The sequence below is a fragment of the Lagopus muta genome, chromosome 5 (assembly GCF_023343835.1).
Source record: "Lagopus muta isolate bLagMut1 chromosome 5, bLagMut1 primary, whole genome shotgun sequence".
Lineage (NCBI taxonomy): Eukaryota > Metazoa > Chordata > Aves > Galliformes > Phasianidae > Lagopus > Lagopus muta.
In genome coordinates this window covers 63136157-63162779 of record NC_064437.1, presented here as the reverse complement: position 1 = coordinate 63162779, position 26623 = coordinate 63136157, and the positions used below count along the sequence as shown (strand labels likewise).

The 26623-nt window shown below is 41.4% G+C and overlaps 1 protein-coding gene across 3 annotated transcripts in view; it reads left to right on the top strand.

Moving 5' to 3' along the window:
• ADAM12 (ADAM metallopeptidase domain 12) overlaps positions 1 to 26623 on the top strand; it is a 169272-nt gene that overhangs the window by 40666 nt on the left and 101983 nt on the right. For all 3 annotated transcript variants that reach the window (XM_048945733.1, XM_048945732.1, XM_048945734.1), the window contains exon 3: positions 4575 to 4648. In XM_048945733.1, the coding sequence (XP_048801690.1) occupies positions 4575 to 4648 (74 nt within the window). The remainder of the gene's footprint in view (positions 1 to 4574; positions 4649 to 26623) is intronic.

Genomic DNA, 26623 nt, shown 5'->3' with positions numbered 1-26623 from the left:
GTGGAAAGCACCTTGCTGGATTAAATAAATCTGCCTGTTTCAATCTACCATGTAAGGACATTATTTAAAACTTTATTTGAAACCAGAGAAACAAAATAATCCCTTTTAGTTCTATTTCTTATGCTGATCCCTATTCTCGAATACTGGATTTGGACATCTGAGACAGCTAAAAATGCATTTGTCTTTCAAAATGAATTAATGCTTCTACTTTGAGTTCATTTACCTACTTTGTTTTTTCTTTAGGTAGTTCCTTTCATTTCTATCATTTGCTTGCTAGAATATTTTTTTTCTTCAATGTTGTATGTACTAGTTGAACTCGCATATCTTAATCCAATGAAAACCCATTATAGAGAGGAAGGTGTAAAATCATATGCACTACAATTGTCCACTTCATCAGTTTTCTCTCTCTGCAGATGTAATGAGAAATGACTCAAAATATTCTATCTCCATCTCAACAGTCAGTATCAAGGGAAAAGCTAACAGCGCTGCAGCATGATTGCAGTGCGTGCCAAATCCACAGCCCAAAGGAAGAGATGATCCAGCAGTGATTAAGACTTTTTCCTAGATTAATGTGCAGAAAAATATGCTCAGTGACAACTACTTTGAATTGAAATTCCAGAATGGGCATCCCACCAAGGTGAACAAATCTACTCCAAGTCCATTGCTACCAGTCTTTCGGGCATAAAAATTGAAATTTTTTTGGGTGGTTATTTTATCAACATTATTAGAAAGCAATCCATGAAAGCAATAAAAGTTCAAGACCTGCTGCTGAGATTCTGGGTTGATATTCATACTGATGCGATGAAACCTGAGAAGCCAAGGAAAAAACTTTACTGCTATTTTTGAGCTACTGTTCCTGTAACGCCTTGATGCCTTCACCAGAGGGAAGGTGCTTATCTGCTCACCAGTGTTTAGGCAGCATACCTTTAAAACACAGAGTCATAGAATATCCTGAATTAGTAGAGACCCATAAGGATCATCGAGTCCAACTCCCAGCTCTATAACAGTTTACATAGTGAGCAGAGAAAGACAAGAGAGTGAAAAATGGTCCATTTTGCAGAGGCGTGTTGGAAGAAAGTGGCAGAAAGGGTAAGCAAAGTGCAAAATAATCCACGGTGCAGCAACTCCAATCAGCTGGAAGTTGGCTGCTCCCACAGTGGAGTGTGGGTGCTCCAACAGGGGTAGAGCTGGATTGGGACACCATCACCAGGTGTCCCCAGAACATCCCTTCTCTTCTTTTTCTAACTGAAGATCTAGAGATGGATGTGAATGGAAGAGGGGTAGGAGCACTTAAAAGTATTTAAAAGCATGTGTTAATTAAACTACCTTCACTTCTGTGTATTGATTTGTGTTCTGTTGTGAGACAACAAGCAAACAGCTCTGATTCAAAACAGGCTACAGCCTCACGGGGCTCCAGTTGTTCAAGAAAGCATTTATCGTGTGCTTTGTCAGAGAGAGCTCTTGCTTGGCTTAGCTAAAAGTGCATCACACTGCATCATTAATTTATTTCAGCACGTTGAGTAAACATCACTCAGTGGCAATTCAAATCAACGTGCCCCTTAATAAGGAGCACATTAATAGGGCAAGTACCTTTATTTCTCCACTGATAAAATTTGGTGAGGACTGTGGAAGTAAATGCTATAAATAAGGGGGGGAAATGGCCAAAAGTCTTACTTTGATCATCCTGAAGTCTGCTCTGCCTCTTAGGATATCAAGGAGCAGTTTGTGTGCACTGATGAAATATGCCACCAAATACGTATCGCCAATGGGACAGGAGCAAATTGTAGTTAGAGTGGAAAGAACTAGAAAACACAAATCCGTAGGGAAATAAAGGTCAAAACATTTCTGATTATCCGTTATCATGTCAATATGATATTTTTTACGGTGTTAACCGTTAGGGTCTAAAGGGCCTGGTAAGGTTAATTTTAATTCACTTTTTTCCCCACTTGATAATTTCAAAGCAATCAGATGTAGGGTAAGTTTTGGTATCGACCCAGAAGTTGTTTTCTGTGATTCTCAAGGAAGTCATAACAAGTGGTTCTTGATAAAAGGTTCTAAGCAGAAGACTGTGTGCTCACAATATGCTTCTATTCATTATTCTAAACAGAAGATATAAAATAGCTTTCGAATATCAGTGTTTACAGTAATTCCCATTTCATCTTGCAACTCGGTTTTGAAAATACTGATTATAAGGAGAGAGTACTATGATGCCTCATGCGACTGGAAATGAGTTTTTAAGGTCTAGCAGCGAAAGTGGGCAAGAAGTTCACCAGAGCAGAAAAGAAAAAGGTAAGACAAAGATATTCATTCATTTCATTTCACAAAGGTATACCTTAGCAAGGCAAAAAATACTCTTTCTTGGATGATCATTTTTATTTCACATTAGAAATTTATCATTTTAATACAATTTTTGTGTTTCCAAATGCCACCAGAGCTGTCTGTAGTTTTTGCTTCATTCATGCTTATGACTAGCAGACAGAATTGGAATACATATAGTTACATCTCTTCCTGGGGGGCAAAAGAGAAAATGAACCGCTTGATTGAACACTATTTCTATGAGAAATAAGGGATCCAAACCTGGGTCTCAAGCAAAGCAGTCCAACATCCCAACCAGGGGCATTGTGCTGAAGTGTCAGCTTCAGGAATTCTCCAGGAGATACTTTTCATCCTGTAACAGGCTGCCTTATTCTGCAGCTCCTTTCTAACTTTACTATGTGGTAACAGCAATCGGCTGTAGAGTGAGTACCACTGAGAATTCATGAGGAAACATGGTTATCATTTACGTGCTAAAGAGGGCCTTCAACTGAAAGGAACCCTGCAATATCTTTATTATCTACTGTGTATTAATTGTATCCTACTCTCAAAACTCTATAGTGTGTATATCTTACAAGGTTTGGAACCAGTGCACTAATATTTAAGTGTTAATCGACATTGCCTCTAAATACTCATGCCAATAAATTACTCCCATGTGTTTTCTGCATGCCAAGCATCATCTGAAGCTTTTAGTTAGCATTCTAGTAGGATCTCATTGCTGTAAAGTTTACGGAGATGCAGAATTTCAATATTGTTTCTGTTTTGTGTGAGAGATGGTATTTCAGTCACAATCTGTGCTTAGGACTGGTTGGGCATTGGCACAGCTGCACAGGGAATGGTGGGATCACTGTCCCTGGAGGTGTTCTAGAGCCATGGGGACGTGGCACTGAGGGACGTGGTGGGGATAGGCTGGGGTTGGGCTTGGAGGTGTGAGAGATCTCCTCCAACCTTAATTGTTCTGTGATTCTATGACTAATAACACTTGAGAGCACCAGGGAGTTGTCAGCTATTTTTTACTGTAAAGAAAACTTACCATTTTGTTTAGTCTGTGATACTCCCCTCATAATTTCACTTTTTAATAAACATCCACAGTTTTTCAAACTGCTTTCAAACCCTGGCACTGCATGTGCGGGTGCTCCAGCAGCTGCACAGCCATGGCTCCATCACAGCACCACTGCAGCAATCGCAGATTCCAACCTATTTCTCAATAAATCAACTAAACACAATCCCCCTACAGATTAGACAGCCTTAGTTCTGCAACTGGCTGGCATAAATATTCAGAAAAGCATACTAAGCTTGCAGAGGAACAACTGATTTATTGAGCTACTGTAGAGTTTCAAAACAAGGAAATACTGTCTCGCAATCTAGTAAGTTTGTTTAATGAAATGTAAGTTAAGTGTAAACAGTCTTAACATGCTTGGGAGTGCAGACTTTTGGATTAAGGGTAACACATATGGTAAACTGTGCCTTGTTGTTTGGTGCATGAAGGGCCCGTGTAAGTGCATGCAGGCTTGGCCCCTCTGCCCCAAAAGAAGTGAATCCACCTTCAGACACCGGAGATGAAAAACAACTTGTGTGACAGTCAGAGTGCAGTGATAGGAAGACTGCACATGGTTGTGTTGGGGCTGGAAATGCAGTCCAGATGTCCTGACCCTGCCTCGCACGGTGTGAACTGGGATTTGTGTGTGCTCTGCTGCTGATGGCTTGTTTAGATCATTGCTTTGCATATCGTGTACGTGCAAGTACCTTGTGTGTTGTTTACAGTGATCCTGAATAATATTTTTAGCAGTACTTCTGATTGCTCCAACACCAATTCTTGTAGTTTTTACAGAATATGAATTATTCCTTCTGAAAAGTTATGCAGCACGTATTAAAATATGTAGGTGTTCACAGGGAGGAAGCAGTTCAGTACGACTGTGCTTGTTGTTTGCTTTCCAGGAGGGTCTCAGATCTGCGTCGCTTGTGGGGCCCTGCACACAATTATGTGACATACTGAGGAGGTTTGAGAGCCACCAGCTCCCAGCCTGGTCACTTAAACCAGAGATGGGCAGGTGAAATGCAAATCTGATTACCTCTGCCTTACTTTACAAAGGGTTACGGGAAGGTTGAGCATCACTAAGAGTTTATATCAGTGTTTAATCTCGGTGTGCTGTTACATGGAGAGGAAAAAAAAGAGACAATTCCCAACTGTATCAGATAGCTTGCGGAAATGGAGATGGGATGTGCATTTGGGCTCAGCCAGCTCTGTTTTCTTCTTGCAGAACCACCCGTCCTTGCTGCAGTTGGTGGTACAAGCTGAAGGGCAACGTCTGGTCATCCACCTGGAGAGGAATGAGTGAGTACCTCTGATGCATGTTCATTTTGCACTGGTATTTCTAGAGAGAGATTGTAATGCTTACACTGATGTTTTAAAATCAACCCCCAGCCAAGTTTGCTCCTTGTCCCTAACCTGAATGTTTTGCAGTTTGGGTTGTGTGCATTTGCATTCTGCTTAGAAAGCATGAACTGGTATTTGTGATTGCATTTAAGTGGGGCTGGAAACAAAAGTGCTGCTTCTCTGTGTTTTCTTTCTGATCATTGTTCTTATTTTGTTTGGATTTGTCCCCCTTTCCTGCAGTAGTAGGGCATTTTATTTACATTAATGTGGAAAATCCTACAACCTTCAGAATGTTTTTGAGAGCTCTACCTTCCTGGTGCTTCATGTGACCATGGTCACCTCCATGCAGTAACCATGGTTGTCTGCTTGGAAGCATGAGCCAAGTGGTGAGGCTTAACCTCTGCTGGACCATTAGGTGCGAGCTCAGTGGATTTGTTGGCAACGTGCTGTGGTGGGGTGGTTGCACTGCTCATGAAGCTCACAGTCACAGTTGAGCCTGAACACTTCATGGTGGGCTGTAAAAACTGCATCATCTTCCACGTGTTCTTAACAACTTCTGCTTGTGTCCTGAAGCTCTCAGAGGTAGATTCTGGGAGATGCTGCAGAGAGGGTCCAGTGGTACAGAACCATCCAGAAATGAAGCTGCTTCTCTTTGGAAGCACATGAGAAGCAGAACCAAAGTCACCGAACTCTTAGTTTACCATCTCGTTCCCTCAAGAGTCCATTGTGGGAATCCAGATCAGGACAGCTACATGTGACTCATCAATGAAGTATCAAAGATTATTCATGACATAGGGAAAATTTATCCTAAAATGTTAGTAAGGATCAATGTGTTTTCAGGAGGTTTCCCTCCTGGTGATGTTAAAACAGCAGAGGTGTTTTCTTACTGTAGTAGAAAGACCAAAGATTTAAGAGGTGCAGCATTAGGTGTCATGGAGGAGGAAACATGCATGTGAAAGCAAATGTAAATGCACTGCCTTGGGCTGTTGACTGCTATCCTCACTGCAAAACGGTGGGGCACCTCTCCAGAGTATTGACACAATGCAGAATGCTTTTTATTTCCAGACATTTGGAGAAACTCTAACATTACCCAGCAGGGATAGAATGAAGTTCACTTTATTATTCAACATTAGGACCAAACTGTGAGCTTCCTTAATGTTATTTTCAATATTTCTTTGTTGTTCATTTCCTATCCTTGAAGGGAACGTAGATCCCCAATGCATAAATTGCTCTGCTTCAGCAACTAAAAGAGGGTTTAATTCATTTAGTAAACAGGGATTTAACTTTATATTCTCTTAATCTTTGTCAAAGGGTGTGCCTTCCCTTAGGAATGTGAAGTATGCAGCAATTGAGGAAACTATTTGCATTCCATGTCAGCGATTAAAAGAACATAAAATTGCTAATATGGGCCTTGCTGAACATACCAAATTCTCTTGTACCTATAATAAATCAGATTTAGAAAATTGTAACATGCAGTCTCCATCTCTTTTAAAAGTAGAGGACGACAGGACTGTAAATTAGCTCTTATGAACATCTGTTAGACTAATCGGATTTGGAGATTTCTGAGCTCTACTTCAGAAATACAGTATTTCTGAATGGCTGTTTTCTAGTTTACCTATCTCTGTGGTGGGATGCCCCCCAGAAGGCTCGTTTCTAGAAGAGCTCTGTATGGTGATGCCAACACAAGGTTCAACATGCTATTGTAAGACACTGAGGTTAGCCTTGCCTGTGTTTGGGGTTTGTAGCATACAAGACAGCTTACAGATCCCAAACCACAGAAGCTGGTCATGGCTTTGCAGAATCATTATTCCCTTTTCTTCAGTTAGTATTACCGATCCCTGTTTTCAGGACAAATAATGGGCCGAGCACTGCAAAGCAAGGCAGGAGCTGTGTGCTGCAGCCTGCTCCATCTTCCTGACATCAGCACGAGCCATGCAGCTCAAATATCTTGAAAGCCACGATGATAAGTAATGGAGCAGCCACTGCTTTAAGTGCAAGTAGTGTGCTGAATGCAAACATATTTTCTTGAGCAGTTAGTGACAATGCATATGAAGCTCTGACACGTGTGCTGTTGTTTTACTGTAGTTTCATGTAAAGCATGTTATTCCTTGGAGGGTGGTAGGGGTGGAGGTGGATGAGACCCCTAATTACATTATTTCTGCATTGGATCATGCAAAAAAAAAAAAAAAAAAAAAGCCAATAACAAAAAACTGGATATGATTTTACATACTTAGTAGAAACAGCTGCTTTGAGTAGCCTTGACATTAAAATCCATTTATTGAAAACCTTAGAGATTTTCCAAACCTTCAGTTATATTTCAAAACATGATTCAGATGTATTAGGCAACCCCAAGTGAAGACTGATGTGTTAAACCATCTGTTATCTATGGAAATATTTAATATCAATTTGGTGTATGTCTGATTTTTAGACTCAGCAAGATGTGTTCATAGTTGTAGGGCAACATATTCGTTCTGGGAGGTTTGCTAGTGCCTAATTTCACAGCTTAAGGTTTGAAATCCTCTCAATGTTTTCCAGCTGTTAAGTTTACTTTTGCATTTATTCATTAAATAATCCAGTGATTAATGTTCAGGCACTGCACGTTTGTAATTGCAAAACCTAAATTATTTGCTTTGAATTAAGCTTGTCAATCGTAGAAAACCGACCAGCGAGTTGCAAGCACATTTCTTACCGTGATTTATTTGCAAAATATGATTGCACTCTTGAGAACCTTGAGCTCTGTAGTACCTTAACTGTTTTAGAAACACTTGTCTTATGGAGAGATTTCCAGAATCAGCAAGTCATCTATCAGCTGCAAAGCAAACCAGCCCTAGCAGCAGATGGCTGACTGGTGTGCAAAGCAGCCGTGATACCGACGTGCCTCTGTGGTGCAGGGCAGGGGAATGTCTGCTCAGAGCAATTCCTTTCAGGTTGGTGGCAGCATATGGGCCTTAGAAGAAAGTTGTCCTGATAGCGTGTAGGTGAAACAAAACCCCCATAAGATTAAATCTGAGTTGGAGAGGAGAACAGCACGCGACTACTGGCTGCTCTTCTGCAACTGGAAACGTTTTGCACTGTCAGAAGTGGGTCTGCTTGCAGCAAAGCACTTAAGTGTGCTTTTAACTTTAAACATATGAGTAATCCAGGTAAAGTCAGCGGAATTACTGATTTTCAAAATTAATTTCACGCTTTAATGATTTGCTGACAAAGGTCATAGTTATGGATGTCAAAGGAATATAACTTTGAACAGATGTTAGCGAGCTCTTCCAGAGCCACGTAGACTTGCCTGAAGGGCAAGGAGGAAAAGCTGAGATATGCAGAGGGTTTGCGAGAGGCAGCATGGAGGTGGGATGGGTTGGCTTCAGGGATGTCTGCTGCAGTGCATCCTTCAATGCATCCTGGTTCCTCCGGGTGGGAGGCAGCAGTGAGGTGAGCGCTGGGCTGGTGCTGTCAGAGCCCAGGGAACCCTCAGGTGGAACCCAAGGTATCTTCACTCACAGTGCTAAGCTGAGCTGTCTCCAGTCAGGCCGTTGTGTTCAGAAATGATTGCATTCCCTTTTGATTTAAAAAAGAAAAAGAAAGAAAGAGAGGGAAAAAAAAAATTCTCTGTTTTCTTCCTGCCTGACCTTTCTGAATAAGAACGCTGACTGGCACGCAAGTGACATTCTAGCTTCATTAATTTAGCTGGAAAACAACCCATTTCCACTGCCAAAGAAAATAGCTGACAAAATCTGTTAATGAATTGACTTGCTTATATACAATCAATGGCTACAAGTACGGATAGAGGAAGCAAAGCTAAACAAATATAACTAGAGAAGTAGGACGTCTCACAATGTACTGTCTGTGCTGTAACTTAGCCAAAAAACACTGACCCCTGACTGTGTTATCTGCAGACGTGGGGCCAGCAGTGTACTGCAGCACTTCAGTGCCTGCTGACAGTTGGGGATTCTTATTAATTGACAAAAATGTCAATTAATGCTTCTTCAATGGCAGTATCAATTTTTCCTATACGTCCCAGGACCAGCTTTCTCCACACCAAAATGCAAAGATTCAGGCACTGCAGCTCTGGTGATGTTGGCATTGAGCTGTGACACTAAGGGACAGGCAATTGGTATAGCTTTGTGGTGTAAGGGTGGCATAACAGTGGCACTGAAATGTTGAGATTTGCTCAGTTTTGAGCAGCGGCACGGGCTGGTTTCTGCAGTGGGAATCAGCGTTGTGTGGTTGGGGTGACCTTTTGCAGTGTGGTTTTTGAGCTGTATGTTACAGTGAAAGGGTTCAGATCCACCAGGGGAGAAATTATTGTTTTCTTGAGCTGTTTTTCCTCTCCTAATACAAATACACCAAAAGTAAGGAAAACATGAGATGTTTATATACTGATACAATACGCTGGAAGTAGAGAGAATGGAACTTGTATTCTTTGTTGTGGTTGAATGTCATCATCTCCAACATCACCAGCTTCTCTGACACGTCCCAGAAAACAGGGGCAGTGGTAACCACCCCTCTTTCTCACATGGAAAATTGAGACACAAGAAGTTCAGGATTTCTGCATTTATCACAGAATTATAGAGTTTGCTTGGACAGCATGCAGAGAGCAAGTCTGATGAGTAGGGCAGCTTCCTCTGTACATTTGCTTTCCTGACAATGGTAGTTTTCCAAGGCTGCGTCAGTTGACAGCTTTGAATCACGTTAACGCAAGGTTCTGCTTGTTCAGTGTCTGTCACTCAGAGGAACCTTAGATCTGCTCCTTCCAATTAAATATATAACAATAATAGGGAGGAAAACACCCTTGCTGGTGCCAAAAAAAAATTAATAAGAGTGCCTGTGTTAAATTTCATTCCCTAGATAGCAGCAGTAGAATGTGATATTTTCAGAACTGTTTTAATCTCCTCATGTACTGAAGCGTATGAGGATTTCAGCATTTCGTTCCAGCACTGCTCAACAGAGGCTGGGGTGGAAAGCTGGCAGGCAGAGGGCAGGAGGACCCGTGCTGCCTGCTGGAGGCAGCTCTGTCGTAATGGTACTGGAAACACAGGCAGAGTGTAATCATCTGTGACGGCAAAATAAATAATTAGGGGGGAGACGAGAGAAAACAGCTTTCTAAAAAGTCTGCCATCTCCCACTGACAGTCATCAGCCAGCCCATGTGGCACACGTTGTCCATTGCTGCCCGTGGAGCGATGGCCAATGCCAAGTTGCCTTGCCGGCTGGCAGGACAAACAGGGCTGTGTCCAGCTGGACCCAGGCTTTGCTCACAGAGCTCCCGGTGTTCCTCACACGTTTCTGCTATCTGCTGCTCAGGAAGGTTTTACACTGCTTTTGTTTCCTGGGTTTCTGTATTTGTTTCTAACAAGAGTAAGCAACGTGTCAATAGCAGCAAAGAGCAGATCGTTGTGTTCTACTGAGCAGCATCACATGGCCCATCATTACCCGGGATGTCTGATCTTCTTTACGCAACATGTGTTGTGAAAACCAAGAGGATTCTCCTGCTGTAAAATGTTTTTTTAAATGTTGCTTGGTCTCAGAAGGACAGGGAAGACTGGGGTTTGGAAGTGGGTGATCTTTGAGGTTCCTTCCAACGTAAGCCATGCTGTGAGTCTATGATTTTATGACTGTAACTGGGTTTTCAAGTCAAAATTGAGGCTGAGACTCCTCATGTTGAATTTCCTATTAGACATTTTTACTTTGATGCTCAGTCCCAGGTATCCAATGCCTTTGGATGAGTACAGGAATGTGACAGTATGTCTAATGTCTCAATAATTGGCTTTATTTTTGCATTTGGTGGCATTTTGCTGGCACACACTCAGTTCTTAGGATCTCAGCTTCTCCTGAAGGCTTTGCAGAGAGAAAGAAATAGTGTTTCTTTGCAAAATGTTATAGGGAAAGGTGCCAGCTACTTAAATCACTTGAAGTGTTCCCTGTTTCATGTATTTATTTTTAGAGGTTTAGTAAACACAGAGTACACTGCAGTACTTCACATGGATTCTTGGTGATTTCATGTTGTATGTAGAAATGAAGGGATCAAAGGAAACAATTCAGATTTGGGCTTCCTGGACTTCGACTGATCTCCAGTCTGTCCCAGCACTTTCTGCAGACCCTTGGGGTAATCTGCAGGGATTGTTTCTAGAAGCATTGATAGCTGCTCTCCATGTCTGTGTGGTTGCAGGAGTCCTTGAATATCCCAGGCTCTGCACCACCGTCATTGATTTCTCACCTGTTTGTGTTGCAGTCCTTGTAGGCAGCCGTCCCATCCCTGTGTTTGCCCTCCAGGTGTTAGCTGGTTAGTGGAGGAGACAGAATGGAGTTGCCAGGAGGGGATGAGCCATGTCCTGGCTGTGCATCTCCACATCAGTGCAAACTGGAAAAAAAAATGTGGTAAAAAAAAGTGCAAGTATTGGAGGGACTTCTTAGCGTTCTCTTTTTTTGCAGTAATTAAGGCTCATAGAGTCATAGAATCACCAAGGTTGGAAAGACCTACAAGAGCATCCAGTCCAACCGTCCACCTATCACCAATAGTTCTCACTACAGCATGTCCCTCAACATGACGTCTGAATGTTCCTTGAACGCCTTCAGGGTTGGTGACTCCAAATTTCCATCAACAGGACATGACAGAATTCAGCTTTCTGAGCTTTCCCTTTCTGCCCTGGGTGTAGGGGCAGGTATGGCATGCCTCGCCATAAAGCTATTTGAGTCCTCACTTCTCACACTACAAGGAAACAGGAGGGCTGGTGGGGAGGAGAACTGAGTGCCCCATGTTGGCAGGAGCTGTGGGGATGCTTGCTGGGGCAGCTCCGGCTCAGCCCCACTGATGTCATGGTTCTGTGGCACTTTCAGAGCGATGCCGGTGAGTCAGGCTGCAGGCATGTCTGCAGGGCCTCTGCACCGCCTGGCTTTCCTCTCTGTGAAAATAGAGGAGATTGGAGAAAAAAAAATGAGGGGGGGGGGGGGCGGAAAAAAAAGGAAGAAAAGGGAGAGAAAGAAAGGAAAAACTCAGACGCGAGGTATTTAAGGACAAGAATCTCCTGCATAGGGCTGGATTCAGAGAAGCAGATACTTTCCTGGACGCGAAAGCCCAGGCTCTTTCCAGAAAATGTCAGTTCCTTTCCAAGTGACAGCGCAGTTTCTCGGGGCAGCAGAGGACGGCTGAAAGCACCGTGGGGAACAGCTGCCCAGCTCAGTGCTGTGGGCAGCAGCAGGACGTGCAGCCCTGGCATTGCATTGCGTCCTGCTGAGCTGTGAGGGTTCACCTATTTGCATTCTGTAGGTGAAAAATGGTGTGCAAACACTGAGTATGGCTGTATCGGCCAAGAGGGATGATTCAAAAAGCAGAGCCTATATGAAGAGTCATACTGTGGAGGAAATACATATATGGAAACATGAGCTTGGCAATAGGAGGCTTCCCCCCCCCCTCCCCTTTGATGTCTAGCCTCAGTAATCCAGACAGATTCCTTCAAAATTTGGTCCAACTTATTTTTGTGCTTTTATCTTACTACCTGCTACTTGCTCGTTGAAGGAGCTGTGAAAAAATTCTGCATACCTGGCTGTGTGTAGAACTGTGCTTTTTGCATGCATAAGGTAACTTGAGTACACTGCAGCTCTCCCCCTAAATGGGACTGCACTTGGCAATTCACGCTTCCCGAGTCCTCTCGGGATGAGAGCAGAGCCTGCCTGTTCCTCCATCTGACCCACATATTTGCACTCTCTCAGTGTGGTTCAGTCCAGTAAAAGCACACTGCCCTCCTCCTATCTGATGCTCTTTTTTTTCCCTAGGGAAAAGAATAAAGAGTTATGTTCAGTTACAGTTCTACTTCAGGGTCAGTTTCAGTGCTGTCTCCATCGTGGTACGTATTTTATCAGACCAGAGCTCTGGAATCTGCACTTTTCTAGTGCTTGTGATGAAATGATCGTATCTGATTACAGTTTCTCTGTAATAAGGAGGGAAAGGAAGAAGCTTGCATCTCCAGCTTTCAGATCAAAATAAGTAAACTTTTGGCTTCAGAAAAGTTGTACGTGGCATTTATGAAGATGTTAAAGCATGCTGCCTTGTACAGCTTAATCAGAAAGGCATATATACAGCCCTCCGACTTCAGGGGATTGCTTGGATTTAGCTAGGAGAAGGATTTGATAGATATGAGCGTTATTTTTCTTTTAGATGGTCGAAAATAAAAACAGAATGGGAATTAGAGAATAGAAGTCGAGATATTTTTACAATTTGGCGTTTATTGCATCTGTGAGAACAATGGAAGTAACAGCACTCTGTACATTTAACACAGCTCCTCAAATACAGCCTAGAACGTTTCTCTGCTTTGCTCTGTGATATGTGGTTTACTGACAGGTCCTGCCTTTTCTTAGCACAAGTCCCTTTGTGCTCTCCATCTCTTCCAAGAGATTGGTAAAGCAAACTCTATTTCTCCCCTCCCCTCCCCCCCAAATCATTTATTCTTGCTATAATATACTACTAAGGCAGCAAATGCCTTATCAGTTTTGAAACAGCGATCTGGATAATTCTAAGCAGATGTCTTTCTCTAATCACATCAGTTATTTCTTGGTCAGTCTTGATTAGCTGATTCTTACATAATGAGAAAGTATAGTTAATGGCCACTTGTATGTAGGGTGAACATGCTGAAAAGAACAGCTTAGCCCCTTGAGAACAAGAGGCTGATGAGCCAGTAAATTCAAGCTACATGGAATGAGTCTTCATTATGAGTCATTAGAAAGGATGACGCTTTGGCTAACAGATGAAATATCTTTGATGAAGACCAGTTGTAAAAGCACAACTTAATAAATGTATTGGGGTGACTCATAAATTCAATGTACACATTTGTTTCTTTGCAGTACGTGTCAAGTCCGGTGCAACATCATTTCCTGTGTTAGATGTGTCCCCTGGCTGGATACAGGCCTTAAAAAAGACACTCTTACAATCTCTGGGTGAAAGATGACTGCACAATAACTTGGCAGAGGATTCAAAATGAAAATAAGAGTCTTCAGACCCACTGCATTTGTCTGGAGCATGGGCACATCTCCCGTTATAGACTGGCTGGTGAATGTTAGGTGTACCATAATTTGATTAGACTTGCAACTCATCTATTTAGAGGTTGGCCTGGACTGGAGGAAGCTACAGCAATTTAACTTGTTCCATGAATCCTTTGGGTAGCTTATGCAGTTTTAGATGAACAAATAAAAAATTAATTTAACATAGAATCATCTAGGTTGGAAAAGATTTTCAAGATTACCATTCCATCCTTCAGTGTGACCTACTGAATTCCAGTACTAAACCATGTCCCTTAGTTCCCCATTCATACTTCCAGGGATGGGGACTCCTCTTTGAGCAGCCCATTCCAACGCTGGAAACAGCAGGGATTCTAAGTGCCACACAGGAGGTGAGAAGCAGAACACATCTCCTATCCCGATATTAGCAACAACTCCATTCCATTCCCCAACATGTAGAGTAGATAATGCCACATTATTAGCCATGAGGTAGCGCTGGGGAAGCATCAGATGGCACTCAGAAATGGTTCCCAGAATATTTGAGGGGGAATGTGGAAGGAATTTTCTTTTCTTTGCTTTGTTTTGTTTTGTTTTGTTAAAGAAGTTGGTAGTTCTTAGTGCCTACTAAAAATTACAGCAGCCAAAAGCGTGGAGCTGCTATTTTCATTTTACTTTGGTTTAAGTTGAGTGCCATCTCTGTTAATAAAGGAATTGCAGCGTCTTTTAAAATCCTCATTGCTTTATTTAGTGATTGTAAATTGCAGCAAATCAATGTCTTTCAAAAGTGTTTGCAGGAATGCTGCTCAAGTACAAGCAGTTGACTTTTTTGAACTCAGAGGTGTGGTGATTTGGTATGACAATTTTATTGTAGAAAATAGTTCTTTGTAAGAGATTTTTATCCAGTTGCTCCTTTTTGATCTTCTTTAAGTAATAGGTCCTGTTATTTTCAAAAGAAAATACTTTTTGAATAAAAAAATTTAGAACAATGTCTTTAAAAATTGGAAGTGACAATTCCTTGAGAAAGGAGAGAGAGGGACACAGATGCCTGAATGAGAAGATAAGTTTATCTCGACAAGGTTTGCCTGAGCTGTTCTGCAAGAAATAAACATTTTCTGCTAGTTTAGCAATTCCTGGGAAGAAAACACAGACTCTCTCCATTGCCTGAGCAGCATCAGAGGCACTGCTTTATTTTTTGTTTTCCAGGAGGTATTTGTTTCATAGTAATTTAACTCAGATCAGTGATGCAGTCCCAAAGACTTGCTCTCCTTCTTGCTTTAAAGAGTGATGTTGCTGTAGACTCAGATTCTCATAAGAAGAAGAGGAGATTGTGTGCAGCACACTTTCCCCATCTGGCCATGTCCTGAGAGGGAGCAAACTGCCCCCACTGATGAGCCCCACTGCTTTGGGGTCCAGCACTGGGAGCCGTAAGGCCAGCGGCGAGTAAATAAATGGAGTAAGTGATGAATTCACTTAGTAGGAAAGGGTAGGGTAGAGAATAAATTGTTAAACAGATTAATGTGAATGTCTTTTATATTTTATAAACCTCCCAAGTCCCTGGTGTGCTGAGCCAGGTTTTGTTTATGTACATGGAAATGTGAAATCTTTTCCAGTCCCTGTGCAAATAACACAGAATTGGACTTCATTACCTCGGCTAATTTAACAAGTCCTATGGGGCTTTTTGTTACTCGGTAATAGAGGAGGAGCCTCGAAGCCCAGAACTGCTGCACCAGCACAATCTCTTTGAATGAAATAATCCTCCTTACTTTGTGAACTCCTGGTGAAGGGTTTGCCTGGGAGGCCGGAGTTCACAGCAAGCACAGATTGGGCCTTGGGGTCCTTTGGGGCCACCTGGAGCAGCAGATGGGAGCCCTGGTGGCCAGCTTCAGCCCAGGTGCCTGCTGCAGCGTCCTCTGATAGTGGCTTCCCAACACATATTTGGCAACATCCAGTTTTGGTGGAGCAAGGGGCTTTAATGAAGGATTTAGAGATCTTGTCTTGGGAACAAAAAGCCTTAATATTCTAAAACTTTTCTTTATCTCTTGTAACTAGTGGATAATGATGTGGCGCTGAGAAACGAAGCATTGCAAACTGCTGATATTTTTTCTGTTATGCCTGTTAAATAGAACTAATGCAAACATTGCATAAATATTTTAATAGCTCTTTAGTGTATTTCTTTGGAAAATGTTTGAAGAGCCACCTGATGTCAGACAGAGGCACTTCTTGTGTAAACCCCTGTTAATTCTCTTTTAATGGCTTTATTAACAGTATTTAATTGAATATTGATGCGTTTAGCAGCCCTTTAAGCAACCCGATTCATTGAAGTTTTACCCTCACGTATTGATGAGTTGCACAATGTTAAGAACGCTGATTAATTGCATCTTTGTTTAATTCTGTTTGAACTGTTTCAACATGAAAGGCAGAATGTAGGTACAGCAGGGCTCTCATTTTTGATGATCTTTCTGTATCTCATATTCATAGTTTGTACCATTTAATTTAACTCATTTTGATTCCCAATATGACCAGTTAGTGTATGTGTGTGATCTCACACTCACAGAGCCAGGGGGAGCCTAAATATTTTACTCTGTCTGATACGTTCTGTCTTTTATCTCTTCAGGCATGAATAATTTACTTGTTGGTACATCTTCAGAACTGAATCCTGTTCTGCAAAAGTACAGATGTTTTACTTGAAAACAGGAAGTATTGGAGGAATATTAGCTTTCTCCTTGGAAATTGTCCTTAGAATATCAGAAGTCTGCAGAGAGGTGGATGCCTTGTCTTGGCTTACTGGAAAGCTGCTTTTCTTGTTTACTGACAAGCTCTGCCACTACCACACACATTTAATCATAGCGTGGCTGCTCTTTTCATCTCAAATATTCTTCTTTGCTTCTTTATGCATTTTATAATGAAGTTCAAGCAGGGTAAAAGTCACTTCAGGAGTAAAGGAATTGTATCAGACAGTGCATTGTACTGAAAACACATCTCCAGGGTTTTGGCAGCATGGGATTTCCACATAGGCTTTTTGCAGTGGGGTGAATTTTATAGATTTCCCTGATATACACCAATGTTTTGATAAGACAGTTGGAGATGTAGTCATTTTATTCATTTCCTTATTCATGCTTACACCCATTCTCAGAGTTAGCTGAAGTCGTAGTATCCCTCTCACACGGTTTCACCAGGTAGGTTTTGAGCAGTCTGTCAGTGTTTGAGAGTTAAAAGAGAGGCTTCATCCTTACCTAGTCTCAGTTCAGCAGGAGAACATCCTCAGTTTTGGCAATAGAGCTGAAGGAGAAAATCTCTCTTTTGTTGGCTTTGCCATAATCCTCTTATTAAAAAAGGTATGGATTTTCGAAACGGGGAGACTATGGGGAGAGTTATCAACATGCAGAGCTGCATGTTTTGCAAGAGACTCAGATCCCAAGGTCTGATCCCAGCTCTATGGCTTCTGCTGTATTTCCTGAAGATCATCCAAGGGCAGGTATGTCTCTGAAAATTCAGCAAGTGATAGTGGAAATCTCCAAGAACTGCAGGTCCCTAAAATTTTGCATTACTGTTTTTCCTTCCTGCCTTCCTCCCTGCCTTCCTTACTTCTTTCCTTCCTTCCCTGTTTGTTTGTTGAGAAATCAGTGAGTTTTGGTCAGTGAGTTTGCATTCTACAACCTGAACTCTTCCTTCCCTTAAAAAGGAAATTAAATCTTAAACCTCAGAAGTTCTGTTGGGTGAAGGCAATGTCACCATGTGAGCCTTGGAAGTCAGAAGATCACGGATGCACTCAACCAGGCTGCTGAAATTTGCTTTGATTTTCACTCCCAGAGGCGTTCTAAGAACTGAATTTATTAAGAAAGGATTACTGCAATCCAGAGATAAGGAGAAATTAAGATAATAGCTCAGTCCAAACAAATGAGTAATGGTAAATATGTGATTGACAATACAACTAAAGGAGTGAAATGTGCACAACACAGCAGCAGAATTGTTTCACCACATAGGATGTAGAGTGCTCAGCTGGCGTTGGAGGCTGAGACTCTGTCTGTCCTGTTAGGAAGCTGTATCAGGAATAAGATATAAGGAAAACAACATGACGTGGCAGTGCCTAATTTAATATTGTACAGGAAGAATCAGGTCATAGGGGCACATTACTCATCTAAAGTCATTTTAGCTTGTAGATCTGTGATGGCATCAGCCACGGGAAACTCCTCTCTGTTCTCCATATTATTTTCAGTTTTCTGAATTGAAAAAAAAAAAAAGAAAAAAAAAAGTTTTTTAAAGAGAAGAGGTAGAAAGGTAGACAACATGTAGAAAATGGGAGAGAACAGGCTGGTCACAGGATAGATTCTTTGCTTTACAAAATCCATGGTAAAGAGAAAAGTACTGGAAAATATGTCATAACAGAAAGATAAAATGGGACTTAACAGCTTAATAGATTTCAAAATATGCTGATTCTGTAGAAATGTGTAATTTTTAACTTTCTCTTGGGTCGTAAAGAATTAATCTTATTGAAGCCAGGATGAACTGGCAGGTTTAGTTTCTTGACGCTTGTACAGAAGAGGAAGCAACTCTGTTTTCTATGGAAAAATAGAGACTAGAAACATAAGATTTAGAAGGAGAGGATTCTGTCAAATGGAGCATAGACAGGAACCTTTGCATCCACTAGCAACTGAGCAAAGACCTAATAACGATAAGGAGTCCAGTCATGGAAAAATTAGAAGCCTTCAAGCTTAGAAAGAATTTTAGGATGCAACATAATGTTAGCCACTAAGGCAGCCCGATTTGGAGCTTGGGTACATTGATGCTTTGTATTAGCTGCATGAATTCGGTTCAGAGGAGAATGAGAACTCCACTCAGGCACACTTTGAGAAGAGCTAATGTACTATTCAGATATTTTAGCAAAAGTCAATTCTAATTTATTTCTGTGTACTACTAATGTCATTCCATGAATCACTGCAAAATATATGGAGATGGGAATAATAAAAGAAGGTTAAATTAGAAAGGCCTAGTATTTTTCATATCTTGTCAGTTATGACATTTAATCTTAATTGTTTCTGAATTTGACTGATTTTCCAATTGCCTGAGTTTAGCAAGACTGTGTTGTTGCTAGGACACAGCTAATTCATGTGATACATCTATCATCAACCTAAAAGAAAACTTTTAAGGGCTGATTCTTACATTCACACTCACAAATATATTTTGAGCAGTGTTGTCCTAAATGCAGAAGGACCATAACACTCTTATTCTGAAATAAAGGCATCGAGAGACACTTAAGAAATGCTTCCTTTTTGAATCTTTCCAGTGGGTCAATAGGAATGAGGAGTGTGCCTGACCCTTAGCTATGATTTCTTTATCATTTTAATGTTCTCAGAGGTGAATTTCATTTGTCCTGTTTCTATTCTGTTGCATGCAAGAAGCATAATAGCACCATTTGTTTCTTCCACTGATTTGTCTTTCACTTTTGAGAATTACTCATTACTGTTTAAGAATGGTCACAGACACTCTTGGCTCTGTATTCCTGAATTTCTGTATCTCTGAAAGTCTTTTCTTGCATGAGGGAGTTCATTGCATGTGTTCACATGGACTCTGAACTATAAATGTAGTAATTTTATTCTATGTTACAGGTCCTAATTATATAGTGGTGATTTCCAAGGCCCACTTTTGTAAATGTTTCAATTGAGTCTGTGGTTTTCAGTGGGAAAAAAGGAAAGTTGAACGCCTGTGTCAGCAGCAGTGAGTTCGTTTCTGACTCCCCAATAAAGCTTATTTAATGATGTCAGAGTTACATTTATTATGAACTGATCAGACTTGTGACATCCTTGTCATATTTGATTCATATCCTGTAAGTACCCTGTAGCTCAGCAGGCAGCATGTGTTTGTCCTTATAATGCAAAACAGTAGGCAGTGAATGGCCTCAAGTCGCACCAGGGGAGATTCAGGATGGATGCTAGGAAAAGCTTCTCCAAAAGAGTGATCAGGCACTGGAATGGGCTCCCCAGGGGCTGGTGGAGAAACTGCCCTGGAGGTGTTCAAGAAATGTTTAAATATTGTGCTGAGGAACATCTTTTAGTGGGGTATATTGGTGACAGGTGGAAGGTTGGACTGGATGGTCTTGGAGGTCTTTTCCAGCCTTGGTGAAACTCTGACTGTACAAGTGCTTTGCTGTGATGCTAATGATGTTTAGCAAGCAGCATTCCAAATTATGGGCACTTTGAGGTCCGTCGCTGTACATTCACACTACAACTACAACCTGGCCACATGATAAATGAGCAAAATATGTAGGATAGCAGCATGGTCACAGGAGCGGAGCTGGGAAATCCCTTGGCTTCCAATTGCTCCGTCCTGCAAGCATTTCTGGAAAAATCCCTAAAAGCCTTTGTTTTTCTCTAGAGAAGATATTTCAAATCAAAATGCATAGCCATTCAGTCAGTTGTCATGAGTAGAAGAAAAAGGGGATAGCTGGGCAGTATCCTTGCTAAAAAATGAATCAAAGTACAGCTTACAGGACTCCAGAACAATCATGAATTTGAACAGAATGAGACACACGATTTTATTGAGGAAATGAGAGGGCCATCTAGAATAAGTTAGTATGTTTTGTGTCATGTTTTAATAGAGAATTTTATTCCAGAACTTCTAAAACTTTTCCTTTCTATCACCTGTTTTTGCATTGAAGCCCTATGTTTTGGTGTGGAGGTGCAGTGCAAGGCCAAGCCCATGACAGTAGCTGGAATTCCACTCATCCTTAGAGTTCATGAAAAACTATAAGGACTTTCAAATTTACAGTAGAAAGAGACAGTGACTGTTTTACTAGAGCCATTTAGGACTGTCATTTGCGTGAAATTAAAGATGTTCTATTATGAATTTATGTATGAAGCTCTGACAATCCACATCATTTTAGAGACGAAGATTTAGAATGTGATACCGGAATAACATTTGGTAGATATATTGCCAGATCAAAGTCTGCTGATATTAATGTGAAATCTCAGTTTTCTTTATCTTTTACAAGAGCCTTTTTTTCTTTTTTTTTCTTTTTTTCTTTTTTTTCCTGGAGCAGTCTTCAGTCATCAGTTCAGCAGGGTCTTAGAGTACCCTTTCGGAAGGGTGATGCACTGTTGTAGCACGCTTTGCTGCTGGATGCATTTAAAAGGTTTCTTCAAGTGGGCACTTTCAAGGTGAGATTTCAGCTGGAAAAAACAACTTCTCTATCCAGTGTGAAAGTTTGATATGTCAAAAGAACAGATAGACATTTGAAGATGTACAGAGAAGTTCTGTGCCTGAAGGGTGGAGTTGTATCTAAGAACATAATATAAATTCAGATGCCTTGAAAGAATGTAAGCAGTAATATTGTAAGCCAGAAAAAATACATGGATTATGTTCTACTACTAAAAAATGCTCATGTTATCACTCTTGGCTTGTGTTCCTGACTTAGCTTGGTTTCTGTATTAATTACTGAAAAATTTGGTTTTGTGCTCCCCAGAAGAATGCTTTATTATTACAAGTACAGCTGACATCTCGCAGCTGCCATCACTCTTTTTAACAAATTCCATCTTCTTATTTCTTCTCTGTTATAAGGTATGCTTCAGCTTGACACAATGACACTATATTACAGTCTTAGACAGCATGGCAGGGGCAGGCAAAGTGAGTAGTACAAGTTGGACAGAGCTGGAAAATAAGACCAATGAAGCCAGTAGAGAATATCTGTCATTGACATAATTTGGTGTAGGGCCATTGATTTTAACTGAGCAATGTTGATTTACAGTAGCTGGTAATCTCACGCAACACATATTAGAGAAAGTATATTAGAATGAACAGCTATAATTGCCCAGCATTCAACATTAACTAAATGATTAATTGCCCACCTTTGCATAGTAAATTTATAATCATGATATCCAAAGATGTCCATCATATCATGGTCTGTAGCCATGGTAGGCACTGTCCTACTAATTGCAGTATGAGTGCTTTCTTCATGCCTATGGCTGTTATTCTGGTCACATTTGAAGATTGTTGCATCGTGACATCACCAGAAAGAACATGTTTTAAACATCTAGTTTCACTCCTATAGCAATTAAAAACACAATAAATTATGGGGTGTTTACAGAACGTAACTATTGCTATAGTTATGGAATGTAAGTATAGTGAATGATTTCCAGAACATCTGGATGGACACGGGTAATGATACACATCTGTACACTTATCTGGGTGGAACTGTTCTTAATTTATGAGGAATACTGTATCTAGCAGGCCATTATCTAGATTGTTTCAACATAATATTTTTTATTATCTTATAAAGCTCTATTGATTTTGATAGCCAGTAACACGGGTTCTCCTTCATAACACAGAAGTAGATAAGTACAAATGTCTGCAGGTAGATCTGGTCATTTTTAGCCAGAAAACCTGCTGCTGATGGAGGGATCTAAGGTGGCAGTGGCAAAGCTTTGATGCCTTTTGCTGTTCTGTGGCACAAGAGAGTTGTATGACTTCTGGGCTTCTAGTTTGGAGGCTTTTGGTTTATTATAAGATTATGGGAATTTTTCAATCTGAGATGAACTGAAGTTACATGCACTCTTCTGTAGTCAGCATTTGTTACCAAATGATTCCTTGCAGTCATTCATTACTGTGGTTCTTTCACAATCTAGCATGTCATGTTTGTGAAGCAACAGCATACTTTATTTATTTGAGGAAAAAAATGTCAATATTAGGTCAGATACTCAGGATGTTGGGTGAACTTTTGTTGTCTCTGGTGAGGTACGTCTCAGGCTGCGTGGCCAGTAAGTGGTAACTCAGTCCTTCATACTATTGCATTTGAGTGGAGTCAAAGCACGTAAATATGTTGAGCTCCCTGAAAGCAAAGATACAATCTATCTGTAATACTTAATGAGGAAGTCTTAGTGCTGACTAGAAAATATTACTTTATCAATTTCAAATTATCTGGAGGTGATGCTTTAAAATATTTCTGCCACTAATGTTTTGTTTTTTCAACTTGTCTTAAACTTAACATTTCATAATTTAAGACCTCAGCTTGCAAGAAAAGGTGTGCACAAATTTGATTAGTATTCCAGTATGGATCAGTACTAATTATGTTTGTACAGGAAGAGAAGTCAAAATAAGCATTAAATTATTTTTGCATTTGTGTCCATGCAAGTCTTGTGTAGTACAATGACTGATTTCTTTGGGGGAAAATCTTTGAAGATAGTGTTGGTCAGTTCCCTGCAATCTGTCTAAGTCAAGCTTCTAATATCATTTTCAAACATGTTCCTTTGAAGAAAACACTTGACCTCATAAATCATCATATTTCACTGTCACAGTGATCATCCCCTTGATAATTAGCCAAGTTTATTCGATTTCAGGCATTCTGCTGTGCTATTTGTCATTTGTAGGAAGCTGGTACTTGGAAATGCAGATCCAGCAGGGGATTATGTGACCTCCAAGGCAGACCTGCAGTCCATGTCTGCCTGCTTTTTCTCCAGTGGCCTCTTCAGAAGTGAGCTTGGCGGAATGAGAAATCATACTGAGGGACCACGTGGAGACTGAGCAGGGAAAGCAGCCTACAGTGCAAAGTATGCTCAGCAAATCACAGCATTGGAGAGCCATCCTCGTGCTGGTTAAGTCTGTAATTAGAGTGATGACCATGGTGTGTGGCTCTATTGGAAGGACATAGGGAGTGACACTTCAGCAGCGTGACCAGCTGGGCTGGGGTGGACAACTTCCATAAAGGTTTTGAAAATAGGTGTCTAATCTCCATGACAGCTTTGTTATGGCTTAAGGACATTCAGCAGTTGCATGCGGATGCCAATCTAAAGTGGTTTGGATTCCACTGTCTTACTTTGTTCCCTCAGCTGAAGAATTTGTATAAGTTAGCTGGACTCTCGAGCATGAGAGAAGGCATAGCGTGAAAAAGGCTTGGAAGGAGACCCAGCTGTTTAGCAAGCAGTCCGAATCATCAGCTGTGAATCCTTTCGTTTGCCTACAGAGGAAATAATATCAGATTAATAAATGAAGCATTCAGGGTCTGGCTGAGAGGCGTGCAGGATTGAATAACACACATTCTAGGCAAAGGCAAACTCGGACTGTAAATGGAGCTAAGAAGCACTCCAAGTCTGAGCAGTGTGGGCTGTGTTATAACCTGATTTGGTCGAGGAATTAAGAACTGATCCTTTTAGGGACTGACACCGAACTGCTGGGGCTCTTCTGTGTCTTCCAGCAGCTTTTACACCTATGTGAGACATTGCATTGCACACTCAGAAACATTCATCTAAAACCCTCTCACCATAATGTGGGGCTCTTAATTTTTTTTAAAGGAAAAGTATTACAGCGAGATGGTGTGAAAGACTGGAACAGTAGCAGAGATGCAGTTGCTGTTTATTTGAAAGTATCAGTCAAGCTCTAATGCTGTAACATTCTACAGATTCTTTAAAAGTCCGGGGAGGGCAGTCAAACTGGCTTCCCTGTCTTCCTTGTGGAGATTCAGAATTATTCCTCTTTCTCTGGGGATCACAGGGAATCAGTGACAGAATACAAAGACAGTGCATGAGATTTTCCAGCGCTGACCTACTTCTTCTCTCATTAAAATCACTTTGAGTTTTGCCATGGACTTTTCAGGCAGAGTCAGGCCAATACTGTGTGCTAATGAAATTGCTTTCCAGAAAGCTACTCCAGTAGTTGTGTCCAACCATTCCCAGCTATGGGTTGCAATGTGATTTCAGAGGTACTGAGGAGCCTGTCAACGTTGTGAAACCTTTATTCTGACCTTGGATGGCTCAAATTTGCACCTGGAAGGCTGTGGTAGGAGGCACAAAGCACACAGAGGGCTCAGTTCAGAAGCATCCGCTTGTGCATTTGCCTCTGCGGTCTCCCTCTTTGGGTCTGGTGGAGGAAAAGCATAATGCAGAGGATCTGGGCAGAAAGACATAGTGAGGCTGCTCTGCTACAAACTGCCCTGCATGCTGGAGAGGGGTGGTGCATGAGACAGATAGTCTGGGGCTATTGACTACACTAAACATTTAAGTGGACTTTTTTTTTCTTTTCTTCTATAAATTCATTTGTAATTTCCACTATAGCTCAGTGTTTCACGCTATCTGGATGCTCAGCAGGGTGCTGCCATGGGACACAGGCATCACGAGAAAAGGTTTTTTGTTGAGTTCAATGCATACCTTCAGTAGGAGATTTACCTGGATCAGGTTCTTCCTTGAGTATCTAGAGGAAATGCTGAGTAAGCATAAGAGCCTGCATGGATGCAAGCCCCATTCTCTTAATATTAAAGGTAGAGACAGAGCCAGGGATTTGGTTTTGCTCTAAATGAACTCTGGAATAGAAAGCCGAGACCAAAAGAAAAACATAATATTAAGCTGTATGCTTTAAAGTTAATGAATAGTTACACTGTCTGGAACTCTATACAGGAAATCAAATCTCTGTTTCTTTTCGTCTTTTTATTCTTGGCGTTTTGGCATTTTTTTCTTGCACAATTTAGTAGTCAGAGGTCTATAAAAGGAAGACTTGTGCTTTCAGGTAATTTGGGGGGAGAAAATACCATTTTTCCAAAGGAAAAAAAGATTTTCTTTCCAAAAAATGTGATGAGCTAGTAGAAGCCTGTGAAAGCAGCAACAGTGTGCCCTCCAGTGACAGCAGCTGCTACAGCAGCACTGGTGACAGTCTCCTGCAAGTTCCCTGGGGACCTCTGTGCACAGGGAAGCTGGAGATCATAAGATGAATTAATCAAAAATACAAAGTTAATGCAGGCTAAGTGAAAATACCTACATTCCAATCGCACCACCCAGCCTCCCGTAGACAGTTTCATTCAGATGTGAAGTGCCCTTAATTTACTGTAATCTTCATACCCTTGGACTTTTGCAGTGCTGTTTTTGGCTTGTAGACTAAAATATAGCAGAAAAAATGTAGTTTCTGTAGGCATCAGTAGATGTCATTTGTAATTGCTTTATATACTTTGATGGATGGGAACAAGGAGCTTTGTGCTGTGTCGTACGGATGACCATGGTTTTGCACCCAGATCCCAGAAGGTGAACAACTGGTTTGGGGCAGGATGCTGGGACTGAGGGTGCTCAGGGTGCAGCCACTCACTTGCACTGGAGCTACTCCAAGAACTTCATCCTGAGTTGTGCGAGATGAGCTCAGCATGGAGAACCCAGCATTTCCACCTTCCTCAAGGCAAAGTGCATGCAGTGGGGGGGGAGGGGAAACAAAAAGGACCATTGCATCTGCACCTACCTGTGCAAGCTGCTGGAAGGAACCTGCTTCAGCAAAGAGTTGGATATGGTGATCTCTGGAGATCTCTTCATATGTACAATTCTGTGATTCTGTGCAATGCAGGTGTTGGTGCTATCATAGACAATGATATTGGTGGTTGCTGTATCACTTCTGTCCTGATGTTTGCCAATGGAGCATGAGTGTTTCTTCTGCAGTGTACTCACTTGGTTTTCTTTCCCGCATTGAGGCAGCATTGCAAGTGTCATTAGAAATCGTATTGCAAGTGTCGTTAGAAATATGTCTTCATTTAGGTTGTCAGCACTTGAGTGCCCTCAGGGCATTCCCAAAAGAAGGGCAGTCAAAAGGTGAATGGAGATGTATTGGTTTAAAACTGTTATGGCTTCAAAGTGAAAATCTTGTTCTGCGTGGAGGGGATATAACCACTGAGATGTTACTGAGAAGGTGGTCAGGCACTGGGAGAGGCTTCTCAGGGAGGTGATTGTTGCCCCAAACGTGTTCACGTGTTTGGACATTGCTCAGAGGTACGTAGCTTGAATCTTAGATTGCCTTGTGCAGAGTTAGGAGTTGCATTCACAGATCCTCGTGGGTCCTTTCCAGCTCAGAAGGCTGCAGCTGTATGATATGGCCAACCTTTGCAGTATTTACTCCAGTTATCTCCTCCAGTTCTCCTCCAAAAACTTTTTGCTCTGCAAGATGGGCAGGACAGAGGTGGCAGTTCTTTTCTACTTTATTTTCTACAGTGTGG